General features: G+C 39.3%; 6 protein-coding genes across 6 annotated transcripts; all 6 read right to left on the bottom strand.

The window, feature by feature from the left end:
- Positions 1-780: 780 nt before the first annotated feature.
- LOC116650881 (uncharacterized) lies at positions 781-1,696 on the bottom strand. The gene is made up of 4 exons (XM_032435794.1): positions 1,676-1,696; positions 1,284-1,607; positions 1,123-1,223; positions 781-940 (listed from the first exon to the last, which is right to left on the bottom strand). The coding sequence occupies exons 1-4, from the start codon at positions 1,694-1,696 to the stop codon at positions 781-783; spliced, it is 606 nt and encodes a 201-aa protein (XP_032291685.1).
- A 1,188-nt stretch (positions 1,697-2,884) lies between these two features.
- On the bottom strand, positions 2,885-3,524 carry LOC26531597 (uncharacterized). Its single transcript, XM_015174861.1, has 3 exons — positions 3,477-3,524; positions 3,090-3,413; positions 2,885-3,031 (listed from the first exon to the last, which is right to left on the bottom strand). Exons 1-3 carry the CDS (start codon positions 3,522-3,524, stop codon positions 2,885-2,887), a joined length of 519 nt encoding a protein of 172 aa, XP_015030347.1.
- A 618-nt stretch (positions 3,525-4,142) lies between these two features.
- On the bottom strand, positions 4,143-4,905 carry LOC6625633 (uncharacterized). The gene is made up of 3 exons (XM_002050722.4): positions 4,819-4,905; positions 4,435-4,755; positions 4,143-4,363 (listed from the first exon to the last, which is right to left on the bottom strand). Exons 1-3 carry the CDS (start codon positions 4,891-4,893, stop codon positions 4,181-4,183), a joined length of 579 nt encoding a protein of 192 aa, XP_002050758.3. The 5' UTR covers positions 4,894-4,905; the 3' UTR covers positions 4,143-4,180.
- An 873-nt stretch (positions 4,906-5,778) lies between these two features.
- Positions 5,779-6,616, bottom strand: Cpr49Ag (Cuticular protein 49Ag). Its single transcript, XM_002050723.4, has 2 exons — positions 6,346-6,616; positions 5,779-6,280 (listed from the first exon to the last, which is right to left on the bottom strand). Exons 1-2 carry the CDS (start codon positions 6,507-6,509, stop codon positions 6,043-6,045), a joined length of 402 nt encoding a protein of 133 aa, XP_002050759.1. The 5' UTR covers positions 6,510-6,616; the 3' UTR covers positions 5,779-6,042.
- Positions 6,617-8,529: 1,913 nt separating this feature from the next.
- Cpr49Af (Cuticular protein 49Af) lies at positions 8,530-9,222 on the bottom strand. The gene is made up of 2 exons (XM_002050724.3): positions 9,032-9,222; positions 8,530-8,974 (listed from the first exon to the last, which is right to left on the bottom strand). The coding sequence occupies exons 1-2, from the start codon at positions 9,142-9,144 to the stop codon at positions 8,707-8,709; spliced, it is 381 nt and encodes a 126-aa protein (XP_002050760.1). The 5' UTR covers positions 9,145-9,222; the 3' UTR covers positions 8,530-8,706.
- Positions 9,223-10,212: 990 nt separating this feature from the next.
- Positions 10,213-14,107, bottom strand: Cpr49Ae (Cuticular protein 49Ae). Its single transcript, XM_002050725.4, has 3 exons — positions 13,949-14,107; positions 11,885-12,015; positions 10,213-10,959 (listed from the first exon to the last, which is right to left on the bottom strand). The coding sequence occupies exons 1-3, from the start codon at positions 13,955-13,957 to the stop codon at positions 10,689-10,691; spliced, it is 411 nt and encodes a 136-aa protein (XP_002050761.1). The 5' UTR covers positions 13,958-14,107; the 3' UTR covers positions 10,213-10,688.
- Positions 14,108-17,141: the final 3,034 nt, after the last annotated feature.

Raw genomic sequence — 17,141 nt, 5'->3', positions numbered from 1 at the left:
ATCACTTGCAACATAATGCGAAAAGTTGAATAACCGCGTTGCCGGTTACTGAGAGAGGGAGAGAGAGAGGGAGAGAGAGACAGGTAGAGCGAGCAAAAACTGGTCAACTCTTGCCGCTTGCCATAACAACAATATTTTTGGGCCTGGCCACCGCCTGCACAGCCACACCCCTCAACACCAAGCCAAATGATAGTGCCGTCTTCGTCTACTGCCCACCCAAGCCAAGCCAAGCCGAGCCAAGCCAAGCCAAGTCAAGCCAGAGAGCTATGCATGCCAGATTGTACGGCTTGGCTTTTGAGACCAGTTACCATTTTGTTGGAGTGCCCGGGATGAGTCACCCGAAGCGGCGGCAATTGTGCAATTTTCCTCAGTTGGCTGACTCGAAACGCAATGAAAACGAAAGCTGACAAGGTTAGCTCCAGAGCGGCATCCTCATACAGCTCGCATACTGACCCACTTACTTGGCCCATCGACTGATCAGCAAACTGGGCCTGTGGTATCGGCTGGCCATTGAAAATGTCAAATGATTGGCTGCTGCTGCATTCTTGGGTTAGCATTTGTGGTAGGTTGCATCTTTAGCTGGAAATTGTGTTCTTAGCTCGTGCGCCATTTGACATTTAAAGCTGAGCTCACAGACGGAAGATTGCAGCCTGAAGACTGAAGACTGGTTTACAAAAAAGTACGGCGAGGCAATAAATTTGGCGGCAATTTCAAGTGTCATGATGTTGTGAAATTTCTTGTCAGTGGCTGGCATCTTGAGCTTGAATCGTAAATAATGCTCTAGTAATGGATGGAGATGTCTGTCTGATCTGCGTAATCATCGCCACTTGATAGACAGGCCACGTATAACCCTTGGTAATTGCCAATTCTAACAAGCATTTCATTGTTGTTCTTCAAAGAAATTCCAATTTTATCCGATTGCGTTGTTTGATATTGTGAGCTGATTTTGAATTCAGAATATATATACCATATAATTGTATATATCTCAACTAAAGATACGTAAGTTTATTGACCGACAAAAAACCCATTAACTTTTTTTTCATTGATAAAACACATTTTATTTCGATTTATTTACCTATTTGCCGTGTTACTCTCCCGCTTAGGGAAATATTCCAAAATGACCAATCAGTTGTAAACAAGTTCAAATATAACTTAAAATCTCCTGTGGGCATAATGAGCGGCAGATGTTCAGCTACGTTTATGTTGCGAAAGTAGTATAGGCCCTTTAAATGTGCATATAATATTATAGAGATTATCATATAGCATGCGTAGGGCAGACTCACCTTGGGATGAGGACATTTTTTTGGAAAATTACTGTCCCTTACAATGCTTTTGTAGGCGATGTCCAGGAACTGGTTCCTGAGTGAGGTCTTATGGAACTGGCATAGATCGATGTTCAATTTGAAAATCCTCTGAAATTCCTTCAACGTTGGGCGTGTATATAATGAAAAGCTGGCGTTATACTGATGAAAATCCTGATTATATATTATTTCGGTGGTCAAAAGAGTACTTTCTGCATCTACTATGCTGCATTTGCGGGACGTTACAATATCGCTATTGACGTCACAATTGAAGCTCTTCCAAACCACACTCAAACGATGTACGGGCTGAAGAATGTTAAGGCTTGTATTGCAAATATATAGATACAAATTATATAACACTCAAGGAGACGAACCTTGTTGGCGAGATCAGCCATTGGCAATAGCAGTGCCAAAATATATAACTTTTCCATTTCGCCGACGATTCGGATTTGATTGATGAATTAATATTTGCCGCAGCTCAAATATCGAATATCCGAATTGCGTTGTAGTAATTTATGTTAAACTGCTTGAATAGATGTATAATTATATATTTATTCTGTGCGGCTACCGATGAAAGAATTCGAAGATAATTTCCCTTATCAGACTGAATAAACTGATCAAGCTATTTTAATTTTTGTTGTCAAAAGTTGCCCTTGTTTCGAATACCTAAAAAATTTACATTATGCACTATGACGCACATTAAAAATATAATATCAAGTATAAATGTGCTTAAAAATAAGATTTTTCCTAACCCCTATGCCTTGTAGGATCAGTCAAACGTCCGCTTAAGGACAAATTAAAGACCGGCACATTGGGCAGAAAGAAATCTAATTGCACTTTGAAATCGTATTTCGGTAAAAAGGGTGGCAGGTTCTCACCGATGCTCATGTTGTGATAATAGTAGAATCCCTTAAAATATTTAAATATCAATAGACTTTTGCTTGATTTTGATCTGCGACTCACCTTTGGCTGTGGACATGTCTTGGGCATGTTGCTGTGCTTCATCATGCTAAGATAGGCGGCTTTGATATACTTATTCTGATAGGCGCCTTTAAAGAACTGACACACGTCCATTTGCAGCTCAAACACTTTATAAAACTCTTTAAATGGTGGGCGTGGCACGTTTAATACAAAGATCGCATTAAACTGCTCGAAAACGCGATTATATTCAATTTCGCTCGAAATGATCGTTTTTGCCGAATCCATAATGGAGCATCTATGGAATGTGACAATCTCTGGGTTTACATTGCAATCGAAGCTTTTCCAATGGACAACTAGACGCTTTTAAGTATTTGTGTTTCATTAGAGATAGAATTTGGGATATTGATGTAAATACCTTGCCTTCTAGACAGGCTATCGAAAGCAGAAGCACTAAATGATAAACTTTATCCATGCCAATTGCTGGCCAGCTTAATTGTTAATAGCACAATTTCGGCTTGTGTCGTGTTTAAATATGGAAATGCACAGCCGAATTATTATTGTTTTTTAAATACCGAGATAAAATTGAATAGGTAAAACTTTTATGGCTTTAACCATTTGGATTTCAATAAGCCATTATTGTTTTAGAATATCGTTTATTGCCTTTAGTTGCTCATAACACAACCTTTAAGCGTAACATTTAAATAGCTTTGATTTTGGGCATAGAAGTTGACCTGGGTCATTAAATGGCTGACTGGCACAAAGCTTGGCATTACCTCCTCTACGCTTATATTATGATAGTAAATGAAACCCTATAATACAGCTGGTTTTTAGTAAGAGGATTATAAATCTACTATGAGCAGAGCTTACCTTTTTTATTGGACATATTTTGGGCTGATTGCTGGACTTAATTACAGAAGCATAGATTTTATATGTGATTCCCTTCTGCGAGAGCTGAGAAATAACTCGACAACCGTCCAGAGAATTGTCAAATAATTTTCGATATATAACCCCCGATGGGGGCTTCGTGGAAATAAGTGTATAAACTTTTATTGATCTAAGTTCCTGCAGCAAGTTGAGTTCCACATTTAGAGCTGAACGTCTTGGCTGCACCACGTGGCACTTATATTCGGACACGAAATCGGTGTGGACTCTGCAATCAAACGAGCTCCAGCGTAGCTTCAAATACCTGTGCTGTATGGGAAAATTGCTTTAAACAAAAAAAACAAAATGATTTTTCGGTTTTCTGTTACCTACCCTGGCCGAATTACTACTAAAACTAAGGCTTACTATGAATATAACCATTATCCGGTAGTTCCGCAACAATGAATGATACATGTTGCTCTCTGGTTATAAAATGATAAATGTCTAAACATCGAAATGTCCGTCAATTATGCTTAGGCCTCTATATCGAGCAATCACTTAAATGGAATTCAATCGTGCGCAGCCAAAACGCTTAAACACAAAATAATGTTCAACCGAATGACTGAATGACTGGCCGATTGGTTATCAATATATAGTGTACTATAGATATAGGAGTGCTTTATAGATATATGTAGGTGAAAATTTCCCACCCCCATAACTCGGTCAAATCTCATCAGATTTCCACAAGATTTGGCTCGTTGTTCATCGTTTGGGCTCTAGATCAATTTGGTATCTAAATCTGACAACATTATTTTTAAATTTCCTTTATAGACATAGATCAAAATTTCAAACACCTCATTCGCTTATAACTCAACCGATTTTCACGAGGTTTGGTTGTCTGTCTTTTTATTTTGTACGTGCTACGGGCAAGGCCGCGTATACCCGCTTCTAACTTAATAAAGCAGCATAATTATGTATGCTTCGTTTTTTGCAGCTGAAAAAAATACAGAGCATAAGAGCTGAGAACTATAGCATACTTTCGGGCATATTTGTTGAATGCCTTTACATTTATTTTTTACTTCGATTGCATTAATTTTCTATAAATATTTCCTCTTTTTAGCGTGTTCCTTGGCAATTTCGTATAGACGTCCCACGGCTGTGATATTTAGTACCGAGGCAACCTTCGGTAAAAACCAATTAAATCGAATGTGAAAATCGGATTCGGTTAGAACCGGTGGCAAGGACTCAACGACCGTGATGTTCTCCGCATGATAAAAGCCCTTTCAGGAGAAAGGCAGGCGATCAGGTAAGTAGTAGGTTCTTTAAATTTCATTGAATGATTATTACATACCGCATGAATTGGACATTGTATGGTTCTGTTTCCCAAGCATGTCATTGTACTGAGCAATTCGATTAGTGTCTTTCTTTTGCGCTCTCGCAACACTTTGCACAGCTCAAATGTGATGTCAAAGATTTTTTTAAGTTTCTTTTTCCTTGGAATCGGTATGGATACCTCCAGATTGCCAATAAGGCCCGTGATCCTCTGCATAAGCCTTAGAGCTGCATTGATGCTTCTATTACGCGGTGGCACCGCATTGCAAACCACTTCGGTTACATACCTCGAATTGGCCACACATTCCAATTGCCGAATGACAGAAAAGTAGCCCATTTGCTAGCAAAAATACAAGATGTTTTATGCTCTTCCATGATATCAGTTTCTTTGCCTTCGTCTTACCGGTAACATTTGCGCTGAGGCGTAAGCACGCAAAATGCTGGCTAAAAGGAGAATGCACAAACTGAATTTCCACATGCCGGCGACGGCTTGCACCTTCAACTCAAACTGAACAAATGTGGATCAGCAATTGGCATTGGAATTTTTCGATAATAAAGTAATTTGACCGTTTAATTATCGGAACGCCTAGTCCATTAAATGGGCATGCGTTATTAAATGGGCAATCTGTCTATATATTTTCAATATGCGAGGTGTGTTTCTTAAGTTTTCGTACAAAGTTTATGCAGTGAAAAGATGTTTCATCTAAAGAAATTATTTCTCTCTTTTATTAGCTATATAAATATTTTTGGCAATTTTTCAAGTTTTTCCAAAAACTAATTATAAATGCTACGAGTATGTAAAAACTATATTTTAGTGACTTGGCCAAAGCTTGTTTCTATGTGATTCAAAATATCCAAAATTTCTTCTCCTAAAGTCTTCCCCGACTTTTGCCAACATTGCCTTCAATCAACTTCATTAAAAATAAATGTATATATTTAATGTTTGCAGCATTTCAAAACCTTTACATTCAAGACCCTTCTATTAACTAGCTGCAAACACCTCGTATATTGTTTGGGTATTTGCATTGATTGCGATCTGTGGACATTGCCGAACGAAACTGATGAGCAAACAAATCAGAAGCGATCATATCAATGCCAGTAACTGCGGTTGCGCAGCGATTAGAGCATTTAGATTAAATTGGTATTTCATATTGATTCGGTTTTGGTGTCGGCTTCAACTGGCTTGTGTGTAAATAATCTTGGGGCTCATCATCATCATCAGCAGCAGCAGCAGCAGCATCAACCGCAAGTTGGCGTGAAGGGCAGCTTGGTAATTTTGTAAGCGCCACGAGGCTGAGAAATACTCAAAGCGAGTGCTTTGCAGTGCATATGAATATTCGTTAAGTGGCAATGAGACACAAACTTAATTGTTCAATATTTATTCGTTTATTTATTACTTCTTCATTTCATTATTTTTTTGGGTATTCAGGTGTCTGTGTATGGCTGTGTGTGTGTGTGTGTGTGTGAATGTCAGTGTCAGGACTGAATTCTTGGAAACCCATCGTATGTTTCGTATGGCATAGGGCAGTGGGGTGCTATCTCCAGTACGTAATACTTTATACGATATAGGATATACATACATACTTAATGCTAATTACTTAATTACACATACGCCCGGTTGACGCTACTATTGCGGCGCAACTGGCAGATGATCACCCTCCGGCTGGAAGCCATTCTCGTCGGCAACATAGCGTAGGGTGATGAGATTGCCCTCAGGATCGCTGTAGCTATAGGAGCCAGTTTGCACCAGTACGAGTTCCTCGTGCTCCTCAATTACCTGGCCGTCGCCGGTCTCCGTTCGCGGTATGATGATCTTCTTCAGGTAGCCAATGTTCTCCACCCTTATGCCATTCGATGTCTCATAGCTGCATGGGAGAAGAGGTGCAGGGGTTGGTATCAACTTCTTGGGCGAGGAGTTGTCCCAACTTACCTGCTGTTGAAGCTGCCATCGGCATTGTTCACATTATCCTGCTTTATGATGCTGGCTGGCGTTGTTGTTGTTGTTATTGCTCCAGCGGCGCGCGCATCCTGCGGACGGGCCAAGACATAGCTGAACAGCAGAGCAGAGCACAAGACACACACGAATTTGTACATTTTATTGCGATGAAACTTTAATGGGGTTTTATCCTGTGGTGTTCGGTATTTAGAGCGCGGAAGCGTATCAAGTCAATTCCAGCGAGTGAATGCAACAACTGTTGTCTACTCAGCTGCCGCTTGGCCTTTATATACCATCTTGTTGACGAGGGCGAGCACCTGATTCGCACTCGCACGCACCGCGCCAGCTTCGGTTGCCACATCCAACGATTACGATGGGCGCACTAGATAAGAAGCAGAGAGCGTCAAGTACTCGTACTCGTACTTTACCATAGCAAAAATTATGAGCGGGCGCTTCTTCGTCTCATTTCAATCATACCCTCTAGTGTAAAAGTGACTTAAGCGGGTATGCAGCTTACATTCAGAAAACTTGTTATTTTTTCTGAGTCTGGATATTTTCATTCCATAAATTTTGTAAGTCTTCTACACAGTTTCAAGCCACCAGCTTTCAAGGTATTTTTCGAAAATATTCGCAGTCTATGCAGACTTTAACAAGAACTAGATATATGTTACAAAGGGATTGATATGAAGGGTTCACTGGCTTTACCTCGGGTTTTTTGTTAATACTGCTCAAGATCTTTAATGTTTTCTTAGCTCCAGGGTATCTCGTAGCCGTGCACTATCTTTTTGGGCACATGTTTTGTTTTGGTGTGGCCATCGTTTGAGGTTTTTTTATTGTCCATTTCGCGCGTCTGGCCGATGAGTAAACACCGCCGCACCGTCAAAGAGATGAAGATGAAACGACGATGTCAGCGGGTGATACCCGAGGCTGGGACTACGACTGCTGAGCTGTGACATGTCTCCGTCTTCTGTCCCCCAAGACAATGTTGATGACATTGCCAGACCGAGTTGGCAGCTACGTGATTTGCCTGCGCAGAACATAATTCTCTTTCAAGCGCTGTAAGTTCCGTTGAATTAATCGCGCTGTCCAGGTTAACTTCAAGCGGAGCTTGAGGGAGGAAGTTGGCCGTTAAGGATTTAAGTTAGTTTAACAGCGAGTGTTAAAAGATTCGCCGCATAGCTAGCTTTCTTGTCAATCGATTCCATTAAAGTGTCATTATTGGCAAATACCAAGAGGTAGAACTTCTAATTCCAAGCACGTTTCAATTATGGAAACAATTTGAGCACTCATAAATACGCACCTGATCTAACGGTGATCGCGAACAAAGGGGCAATAAAAAATGTAGACTACGAGCATTGTTAGAGAAATGATATAGTTGGGTATTACGTATACGCAACGTATATTTACAATGGGTCAATGAACTTGAACTGTGACCAAATCTTTTTGACAGGGTATATAGCACGGGAAAATTGTGCGACATAGGAATAGTATACATTATCAGCTGCATGAGTTTACTTGAATTCAGTATTTTCAGCAGATTTTAGATTTAGTTGTGCAGTACTAGAAGAGTTCAATTTAACAGACGCTTGCTAATTAAATGAAATCATACGGAATTAACACTTTCGTTTTCTGCTTTGATTACATAACACAAAGTCAAAATCTGGGTACCATTCCAAGTATTACTGAAAATAAAATTGTTTATACCAACATTTGCCCTCGACTCAGCTTGGGCCACACGAGCGCATAGAAACGCGTATTTGCCAATTAGAACCCCATTACGAAGAGCCTAACAAGTCGATTCTTTGGCTCTGGCAAATGCATAACTGCAGCCGAGCAAAACTGCTAACTAAGACAAATTTAACAAACATTTCGCATACAGCAGGTCACGCCAGGTAAATCATACAGATCACACAAACTTTGCAGAATCTGAATCTGGCTTCACTTTTGGGCGAGGCACCCAAAGTAAATGCGCAGCCGGAGAACGGCAACAAAAGTTACGCAACCGGCATTAAAGTGAAGAGTTTAATTATTCAAAACACGTTTCAATTGTGAAGATCATTTCGCACAATCGAGAAAGTAATCAACTTACGCGAAAACAACAAATATTTCCTTCTTTTGCTATGCAAATAATTTAAAGCACAAGCATTTTTGCACATTAAGCTCTTCAGTTGATTTGAGCTGAGTAGATGAAGATTATTATAATTTAAAGGCTTTTGATTTTTATATATTTGTTGTTTTTTCAATTGGCTAGTTTTGTGTAAATTTTGTATAGCTTGAGTTGTTCAGTTCTTTTGGTTCACAGTTGTTTCATTTTACATTAATGATCACATGTTTGCGCTGAGCACTTCGATCCCTTCAAGACTTCTGCTCGCTGGGCTGATACGGATGCTCTGCCAGATATTTGAGGGTTTTCAGCACGGACTCTGGCGTGGGCGGAGGTGTTGGCAAATGATCGCCAACTGGCCGATAGCCGTTCTCGTCGGCTGTGTAGGATATGGCATACTCCTTGCCATCATCGCCAGCAAATGAGAAATGCCCTTTGACGGCCTCGCCGTATTGATCCTTCTCGACTTCTTTAAGTTCGCCATTCTGCGTTGCTTTTGAGCCATCGAGCAGCTCATAACTTTTGGATAGAGGGCGTTAAAACTTGTCGGTCCTGAGTTTGGCCTTATAAACTTACTGGTAGAAGAATTTGCCATTGTATTCCACGTTCGACTCGTTCGATATAAAGTCATTATTATCGGTCGCATGCGTCACAGCCACAAATAGAGCACATAACAGAATTAGTTTCATTTTGGTTAATTTGTATATTTACTAAATCCAGAATAAATATCCAAGCTGTGCCAATGCTTCGGGGCGACTGACATTGGGAGTGCTAAGCAAACAGACTTTTATAGTAGGATACTAAAAATGCGAAAGCGAAAAACAAACATACAAAACTAATAAAATACCTGTACTAATATATTTAACATATAATTAAAGTGGGGGCAATAAATAATATTGAACTTGTTTGGTTTGTTTTTGGCCTTTTCAGAATGGGTGTGAAATTTGGTGCAGACGCTACGCAAAGCCAAGCGAACCTGCTGAGCACGATTTCTATGGGTATCCATACACTCCTAGAGGTATAGACACTTTTGCCTAATGGATATCAGCTCGAAATATACAACTTTTTACAGACTTCTAAATTGTGTTTTTCACACAGAATTTTGGCAATTGTATATTCGATGGAATTACACGTTTTGGCTTATGATTGGGTTAAGGGTATGAGTACTTCGGCGATTCTAGCTATTCGCTTTTATTTTTAGCCTAAGATTATAAACAATGTGCATGTCTGTCTATAAGGTGCCTGTCGGCAACGTCAGCATCGGATTCTGGTTCTTTATGGAACCGACTTGACCACATTTTTGATCAGCTCTAGCCTAACCAAATGATCAATTCATTTGCATACAACAAATTTGTCACTTTTGCCTTGAAATTTAAGGAAAAATAAATTTCATGTGCTATTTTTAAATATTTTTTCTAAAGCAAGTGCTTTACTTATAATGATTGAAAACCTTATAGAGAAACTATAAATTAGCTCATATGTCTCAGGTTTTCTGCTTCCGGCTTGAGAGTTTTTTGTAGCTCCCCAATGAAAACAAGTTAGAAGTTTTTTTTTTTTTTTTTTTAAGAATCTTTAATTCTTTATTTGCAGCTAAGGCTATAGATATTTGAGTTCTTCTCATATGTTTACATCATTTGACATGTAAAAAAAACCAACAATTCATATAAATGTATGCATATGTATGTATAAGTAAGTACATCCTCGTCATCCATATCGCTTATACTCGTATTACATGCAAAAGATTATAGTTATATAGACTATTTACACAAGAATTGCTGTGCACAATAATTGGATTATTATATCATAATTCATTATTATTTCTTGTTCATTCCTCATTTCTTTTTTTTTACATTTTCTTCTTGATTTCATTAATAAATCGATGATATCACATGAGTCCGAAAATGGCAAAGTTCCGGCGACTAAAAGATCTTAAGCACAGTTTTAGTTTAAAGACGATAAAGAATAGAAGAAATCGGATTAGGGTTTCGGAAGGCGTCAAGAAATCAAAACAAAACAAAATAATGAAACATAGTTGAGTGTTTGTGTGTGTGTGTGTGTGTGCGTGTGTGTGCAGGTTGTGTTCTTCAGTCAGCTGCTCGATGTTGGTGTTCGCTTTAAGGTATTGATTGATGATATACGGGCTAGCAGCAAATTGCTTTATTGTGTGTAGAGTATCAGAGTATCGTTCGCATATTGTCATTTCCACCTCCATATCCCTTTAAAAGGTATCTACCTAACGACGACGTTGTGCAGGCGGCAGGCTGAGCAGATAGTCGAGCGCCTTCTGGATCGCTGGCGGAATTGGTGGTGGGGTTGGCAAATGTGCGCCCTGTGGCTGGAATCCATTCTCATCATCGGCCGCATAGTTTAGGGTAATGAGCTCGCCTTCAGGCGAAGTATAAGACACGGAACCCTTGACAATGATCACATCCGTGGCGTCCGCAGAGGTGGCCTTCTTCACAGTGCCAGTTTCCTCAGCCTTGATACCATTGGCCGTTTCATAGCTGCAAAGTTTCAAAAATAATGGGTTGTTTTTTATATGTTTTTTTTTTTGTTGCAATTGGGATACTCAGAATTCTCCTTGAAAGCTGTGAAAAAGTCATTTCGCTGTTATGAATGCTCGCATGGGGTATTTACTTTTTTGTCTAGATATTTTATGCAAGAAATGTATATTTTTTAGTGCAATAAAGCAATTCCCTCCATCTCTCTGTCTATGCAAACTGGTCTTAAGTTCAAAACTGTTGATTAACAACCTTATTTTTTTATAATTAACATTATAATCAAGCATAACCGTTCGGTATAGGGTATAAAATCGTCGGCAGCCTATATACAATCGATCTTTCCTTCTTCTGCTTTGTTTTGTTTTTATTTTTTGTGTATCAGTGGCGCCAGTCGAATTATTTATTTATTTATGTATATATTAACATTTAACATTTGTGTGCGGACTTGTTAACCAATGGAAATGCCTATAACTGGTATATTGCTCATAAGTTCAGATTTAATTTGCTTAATTCGCATTCACAATTTGCATTTTTATTTATTTATGATGGGATTAGTTTAAAGAACAAAATATTAAATCAATATAAATTGTGTTTTACTGTTGAAATTCGCAATATAAACATGAGATTTTATGCAGATCGCCTGCATCATCTATAGAAGTTTATTGGGAAGAAGAATTTTGTTTATGTACCAATAAAATATTGCCATACGTGATCGATTAAAATACTAAAAGCAATTTTTTGGGCTTGTTAAGATATATTACAAATAAGCGAAATTCTATCTTAACCGAACAGCCAAAATTCTGTTAAGTTAAAATATGCCTGAAAGTATGCTATAGATTCCTACAGAAAAGTCGGTTCCGTTTTTGAGCTTATTTTAACGGTCATTTCATGACTGGTTCCATTCTGTTTAATCAATAGCTGAACTTACGCGTAATTGTAGGCTCCATCCGGCTCGATATTAGATTCTTGGCTGATGATCGCAATCGGCTCTCCCTGTTGGGGCTTGGGAGCTGCCTCCACCAGGCAGAGCAGAGCAGCAGCGATCAGACAGAGGGCAAACTGCAAATGGGTTAAGAACGGAAATTAATTCAATTTACGTAAATTGGCAATTGTTTATAAATAACGAGCGCAATTACACATCACACTCTGGAGGCTGATTTGAAGAAATCGTGAGCAGTTTTTCTTTCGTTTTTTTTTTCGTCAGTTTGTTTTTTTTTTCTATGTAAATTTTGCTGTTATTTTGTGTTGTGTTGAAACTTGGCTCATCGTTTCGCATAGTTGTTTGATTTATGGGTCTTGTTTACATTGTTCTCACACACATATAAACTATGAGTACGGACAGACAGATAGATGGACAGCCGGACGGAAAGACATATGTCAATTCGCCACAGATTTCTTAAGGTCGTCAAATAACTAGACGCCAATTAAATATTTAACACATACGATTTTCAGCTTGTTATCTGTGTGCCTGTGTGTTAAAGTAATTATCTCAAAAGTGCATGGAAAATTGTGGGGCGTAGAGATTAGAGATGAGCGTGACTTGTAATAAATGGCTCGTGTTTGAGCCAAAAAAAACAAAAAAACGATTAAATACAACAATTTAACAGAAAGATGGACTACCCTTTTGATAATTGTACTTGTGCCTATTGATAATAATATTATTTTTTAAATTGTGGAAATACTTTACAGGTATTTTGTTAGTAGGCTTGTCCATCCTGCTGTTTCCCTTATTCTGACTATTTGGTTTTTACATATGCGCGTGTTGCAATGCGACCCAAAGGCAAAGACCCGTGCTGCAACGCCCCTTTGCGGCTGAGTCTCGGCTTGAGTACAGTCTGGCCGACTCTTGAGCAATTGACGATGGGCGAGTGGGTTACGTGTCTTGTGTTTCAGTTTAGTTTGTGTTTTTAGCCAGATAGACAGCTGCCAACTGAGCGTAACATTCGTCGCCAGCGCTTTGTCTGTCTCGCCTTTGCGCCTCTGCAGCCAAATGTCGTCTCCCCAGCCTCGGCTGTGTTCCAGCTTGTCCAGCGCGACCCAGTCGCACAGTTGGTGTTGTCTGTTGTGGCTGTTGCCTGACCTTTGCATTGCATGCCGGCTGCATGTTATTTGGCTTGGTCTGGCATTGTGCTCGAGCCTTTTAAGTGGCTGCCTCGTCTCCAGCATTCATTAATTGCTATTGCCATTTCGGCCGGGCTTGGCATCGACTTTTGGCCATTTGGCCAGCCAAATGGCTGTAACAATTGGTTAATAAACCAACGCGGAAACAACACCTTAAACTGACTCGTTGCGAGCCTTTATTTAGTTCGGCCTTCTTCCAGTTATTTTTATGTGTATGTGTGTGTTGTTTTTTGTTAGGGTTTTAAAATTTTATGTTGATTGATTTACGACTTTGTTGTTGTAAATCCCATTTTACGCATTGAAGGGCTTTTTGCTGTGCTTATTTCGAAATGTTTTGGCTTATAAATTTAACGAGTTGTCTTAACAGAACTGGATTCATATGAATTGGTGGCCATCATAAATTCTATATATATATATATATACATATGATTTATGATAAGTTTATAAGACTTTGTCTTCTATATTGTACAATTTAATTACTACACACTGGTGTAATAAATGAGCTAAGCTGCAAATTGTTTCGTAGGTCATGAGAAGAAGGGAGAGACGACATTGTCGTTGTTGTTCTTGACTAGAACTTGTTCTTTAATTGGCCATTACCTTAGAGAGTAATCGCTACCAGGTTTAACATAACCAGCCACATATTTCTTAAGCTTGTGATGGGATGATTTCTAGATTAGCCACTTTTATTTCTTGATTCCTTAAGAAGGACATTCAGGCAGCTAGGGAAGCAGGGCATCAGCACACTGTCAGGACTGTTTAAGTTATTTGAAAAACAAGCCTTAACTACACTTTCATGCACAATAATTTGAGGTTTTTTTATTATTGTTGCTTTTTCATTTCCTTTTCACAGCTGCCCACACACACTTACGCTTTTCATGTTGTATTGCAATTATTTGGTTCAGTAATGTAATCCAAAGTTGGGCTTATCCTTTCCAGCAATCGGCGCACCACACTTCACACTTGTTGTTAATTGAACAAAAGATTTTTTAATGATGCCCAAGTGCCGGCAAGTGAGTCTATTTATACGAAAAGCCCAAAGACGACTACGACTACGACGGCAACTGCGACTACGACGACGACGAAGCTGCAAATTCAGCGGGTAAAGCGTCGCACATGCAAGATGCAAAAAGCACAAAAAAAAAAAAAAACTAAAAATATGTATATATAAAAACTAAACTAAAGATTCGTCGTAGTCGTCGTCGTCGTTGTCGCTGCCCGCGTTAGCGCCGCAGTCGCTGCTGGCGTTGTTTGAAAAGAGCACCAGCAGCAGCAGCAGCAGCAGCATCAGCAACAGTTGCTGTGGGGCTGCAAGTGAATAACAGCAAAAGCTGCACAGGTGAATGAGTAAGAAAATATAGTTGCTGCAGTGCCCCTTTAGGCGCACGCCTCTGGCTTTTAAGCTCAGCTGTTCTGTGCAATTGAGAACCAAATGCAAAACAATTTTTTTATGCAATTGTTTCACGATGCGGATAAATAATTTAGCATTGATTTCCACTCGTCAATGCAGTTACAGTTACATCAGCAGTGCGCCCTTTGTACAATAATACATTAAGCAAATAGTAGCTACGTAGTAGGTTCACCTGAGACATGCGATATCAGCAGGTATATGAGCTCGTTTGTCAACAGGTGCGTCATGCAGTAGCGGAAACTATAAAATAGCCGACTTATCGATGACATCGCCCTCGCGGCGCTGCCACCTAGACTTGGCTAAATTTTGGGCTTATTTTATTCTTTTTGTTCCCTTTGGGGCAAGCGCAAAAAATTGCATTTAAATACGTGGCCAATAATCGGCAAATACAATCAAAGTCAGGCAGTGGCGACAGCGGCAACGCACACTGAAACAACGACTATTTTGTTTCGCAACAAAAATTCGTTATTTAATATTTATATTTTATCCCTTTTTAAGTTAAAGGGAATGCAATTCAAATTGAATCAACTAAGATATTGCGTATAAATAGTTTTCCTTTTATTGTTTTAAAATTTATTATAAATGCTTTGAAATGCTCTTACTAGTTGACTTTTATACATTGCGATTTCAATGAGTAAAAACCAATTTACAAACATTAATAGCTGATCTTTGACCACAGTGCGCCCAAATTCGGGCTCAGGGCATGCCGTTGTCTGCGCTTGTGTATATCAGTGTGTGTGTGTTGTACTGGGGTCAAAATGCCAAAAATTGCTAAACGCGAAGAGGCCGCCGCTGCCGCTGTCGCCGCTGCTGCTGCTGCCAAAGTGTAGGCGCGTCTAATGAATAGCTTGGGTCGGCTTTGCGCTGTAGCAGTCAGATGGGGACACAAGCGCAGACGGCGACAGAATTTCGTGACAAGATTGTCCCAAAGATTGTTGCCATATTGTATTCCAAGTAGTGTTTGTTGCTGTTGTTGTTGTTGTTGTTGCTAAGACTGTGGCAATAAGCAAAACAATTGCCAGTTAGTGGAAGCTCTGAAAAAATTGCTGCCTTCTAGTTTTTTGGGTCTGGCCTATTGTTATTGCCTGTTGACTAGTGTTAGGCAGCGCTTTATAATTATGAAGACATTCAACTGCATTAATTTTAATATTTATTATACTATTTTTTTAATGGGTTTATTTTAAATTGCGCAAGCAGCAGCAGCATCAACAGCAACTAAAACAACAACTTCCAATTTACCGACTATTTGCGCCGTAAAAAGATTCTCATCCAGCAAGTTTGTTGCCTAAGTCTTTTGATTTTAAAGTTATAAAAATATCTAAAAGAAAAAAAAAAATATTCTGTATAAAAACGAAATATGTAAATTTTTCGACAAATGTGAACCTTGAATTATTACGCATGACTTCTCTAATTAGCCATCCAAGCAGCATTTGCTGCAAAATGTCAGTTGACCGGCTGGCCATAAAGCATAGAACAGATGCCTCATCTTCAGCTGCATTTTCAGCTCCATCTTCATCCACTGACTTTGACACGCGCTGTGCCGCGTTTTATGGCTACGTCTTGCTGGCCTTGAAGGTCGTGCCATCTTCTTTATGGCGTCAAATGCAATTTGTTAAAGCTCTTAGTGCCCTCTTTGGCCTACATAAACGAAACGAAAAAAATTACAACTATTGATATTCCGTTGCGTAAGAGTCCCAAACTGGCGTGGCTCAGCTTCGTATATGTTAGACCTAAACGGCTGGAAATGGCCGGCATAGTTTTCGGCACCCAACTATAGCCACTTGGCTGCTGGCTAATGCTAATGTCAATGCAGGCATAAATAAATAATTGCAAATAGCAGACATCTCAACAGCAGTCGAACCAGTTGCTGTGCTTAAATGTCAGTGGTTTTGGTCATGTCGAGAATCTCTAGCTACTGCACAAAACTCTGTTCAGCTCAGCTCGATTCAGCTTTGATCTGGTCAGCTCTTCTGATGGCAGCTGAGCAGAGCAGTCAAATGTGGTGCCTGAATGGGCTACGTTTCATGGTCAAGGAGCAGCTTCAAGTGACACGCTGTGGTCAGATCCAACTAGAGCAGCCGCCATGGAAAGATATTGAACTTGCAATTGAAACCACTCTAGAACTGATTGACACAACTATTTGTGTTAAATTATGCAGATACTATGCACTTTGGGCTGGCATTAAAGTTGGCACAGCCCGCCTTTTATTCTACGTATTAATGTTAATCCGTCTGAGCATCTTCAGGTGCCACGCTGAAGGCGAAGGTGAGTTTCGTTATGCAAATTAACTCATAAATGTTATATGTCAGTGGAACTCACAGTGCGATGAGTGGGTTTTTGAGTGGGTGGAATATTTAATGGCAATTAGTGTTAATTATACAGCATATCTAATATATCAATACCGCAATGGAAACCCATCTCTTTGCTTCTCTATGAGGTATTTACAATTTTATTACGTTGACAATGTCGAAAGAACAAGAAAGGTTTCATAATTCAATGTAGAAATTTATTTTAACTATTTATTACTCAAGACTTTATATGTTTAATGACTTCATGATTAATTAATTCACACCACCAGTTATAAAGGATAATTGCTTTGAAATATAATTCAACTTGAGGACACACATGAATTAGGGCGGGTGTAAAATGGGTA

The sequence above is a fragment of the Drosophila virilis genome, chromosome 5 (genome assembly GCF_030788295.1).
Source record: "Drosophila virilis strain 15010-1051.87 chromosome 5, Dvir_AGI_RSII-ME, whole genome shotgun sequence".
Classification (NCBI taxonomy): domain Eukaryota; kingdom Metazoa; phylum Arthropoda; class Insecta; order Diptera; family Drosophilidae; genus Drosophila; species Drosophila virilis.
Note: the sequence above shows the minus strand (reverse complement) of the source record. Positions and strands in the feature narration are given on the sequence as shown.

Bases quoted from the DNA above. Each gene is read 5' to 3' on its own strand.
- Cpr49Ag (XM_002050723.4), bottom strand. From the start codon at position 6,509: ATGTACAAATTCGTGTGTGTCTTGTGCTCTGCTCTGCTGTTCAGCTAT. The intron at 6,281-6,345 runs GTAAGTTGGGAC...TCTCCCATGCAG, and splicing joins GATGGCAGCTTCAACAGCAG to CTATGAGACATCGAATGGCA.
- Cpr49Ae (XM_002050725.4), bottom strand. The intron at 10,960-11,884 runs GTAAGTTCAGCT...GAAACTTTGCAG, and splicing joins GATGGAGCCTACAATTACGC to CTATGAAACGGCCAATGGTA.
- LOC6625633 (XM_002050722.4), bottom strand. From the start codon at position 4,893: ATGTGGAAATTCAGTTTGTGCATTCTCCTTTTAGCCAGCATTTTGCGT. The intron at 4,756-4,818 runs GTAAGACGAAGG...TATTTTTGCTAG, and splicing joins CCTCAGCGCAAATGTTACCG to CAAATGGGCTACTTTTCTGT. The intron at 4,364-4,434 runs GTATGTAATAAT...TTCTCCTGAAAG, and splicing joins TACAATGTCCAATTCATGCG to GGCTTTTATCATGCGGAGAA.
- Cpr49Af (XM_002050724.3), bottom strand. From the start codon at position 9,144: ATGAAACTAATTCTGTTATGTGCTCTATTTGTGGCTGTGACGCATGCG. The intron at 8,975-9,031 runs GTAAGTTTATAA...TCTATCCAAAAG, and splicing joins AATGGCAAATTCTTCTACCA to TTATGAGCTGCTCGATGGCT.
- LOC26531597 (XM_015174861.1), bottom strand. From the start codon at position 3,524: ATGGTTATATTCATAGTAAGCCTTAGTTTTAGTAGTAATTCGGCCAGG. The intron at 3,414-3,476 runs GTAGGTAACAGA...TTTCCCATACAG, and splicing joins TTAGTAGTAATTCGGCCAGG to CACAGGTATTTGAAGCTACG. The intron at 3,032-3,089 runs GTAAGCTCTGCT...GCTGTATTATAG, and splicing joins AAATATGTCCAATAAAAAAG to GGTTTCATTTACTATCATAA.
- LOC116650881 (XM_032435794.1), bottom strand. From the start codon at position 1,696: ATGGCTGATCTCGCCAACAAG. The intron at 1,608-1,675 runs GTTCGTCTCCTT...AACATTCTTCAG, and splicing joins TGGCTGATCTCGCCAACAAG to CCCGTACATCGTTTGAGTGT. The intron at 1,224-1,283 runs GTGAGTCTGCCC...GCACATTTAAAG, and splicing joins AAAAATGTCCTCATCCCAAG to GGCCTATACTACTTTCGCAA.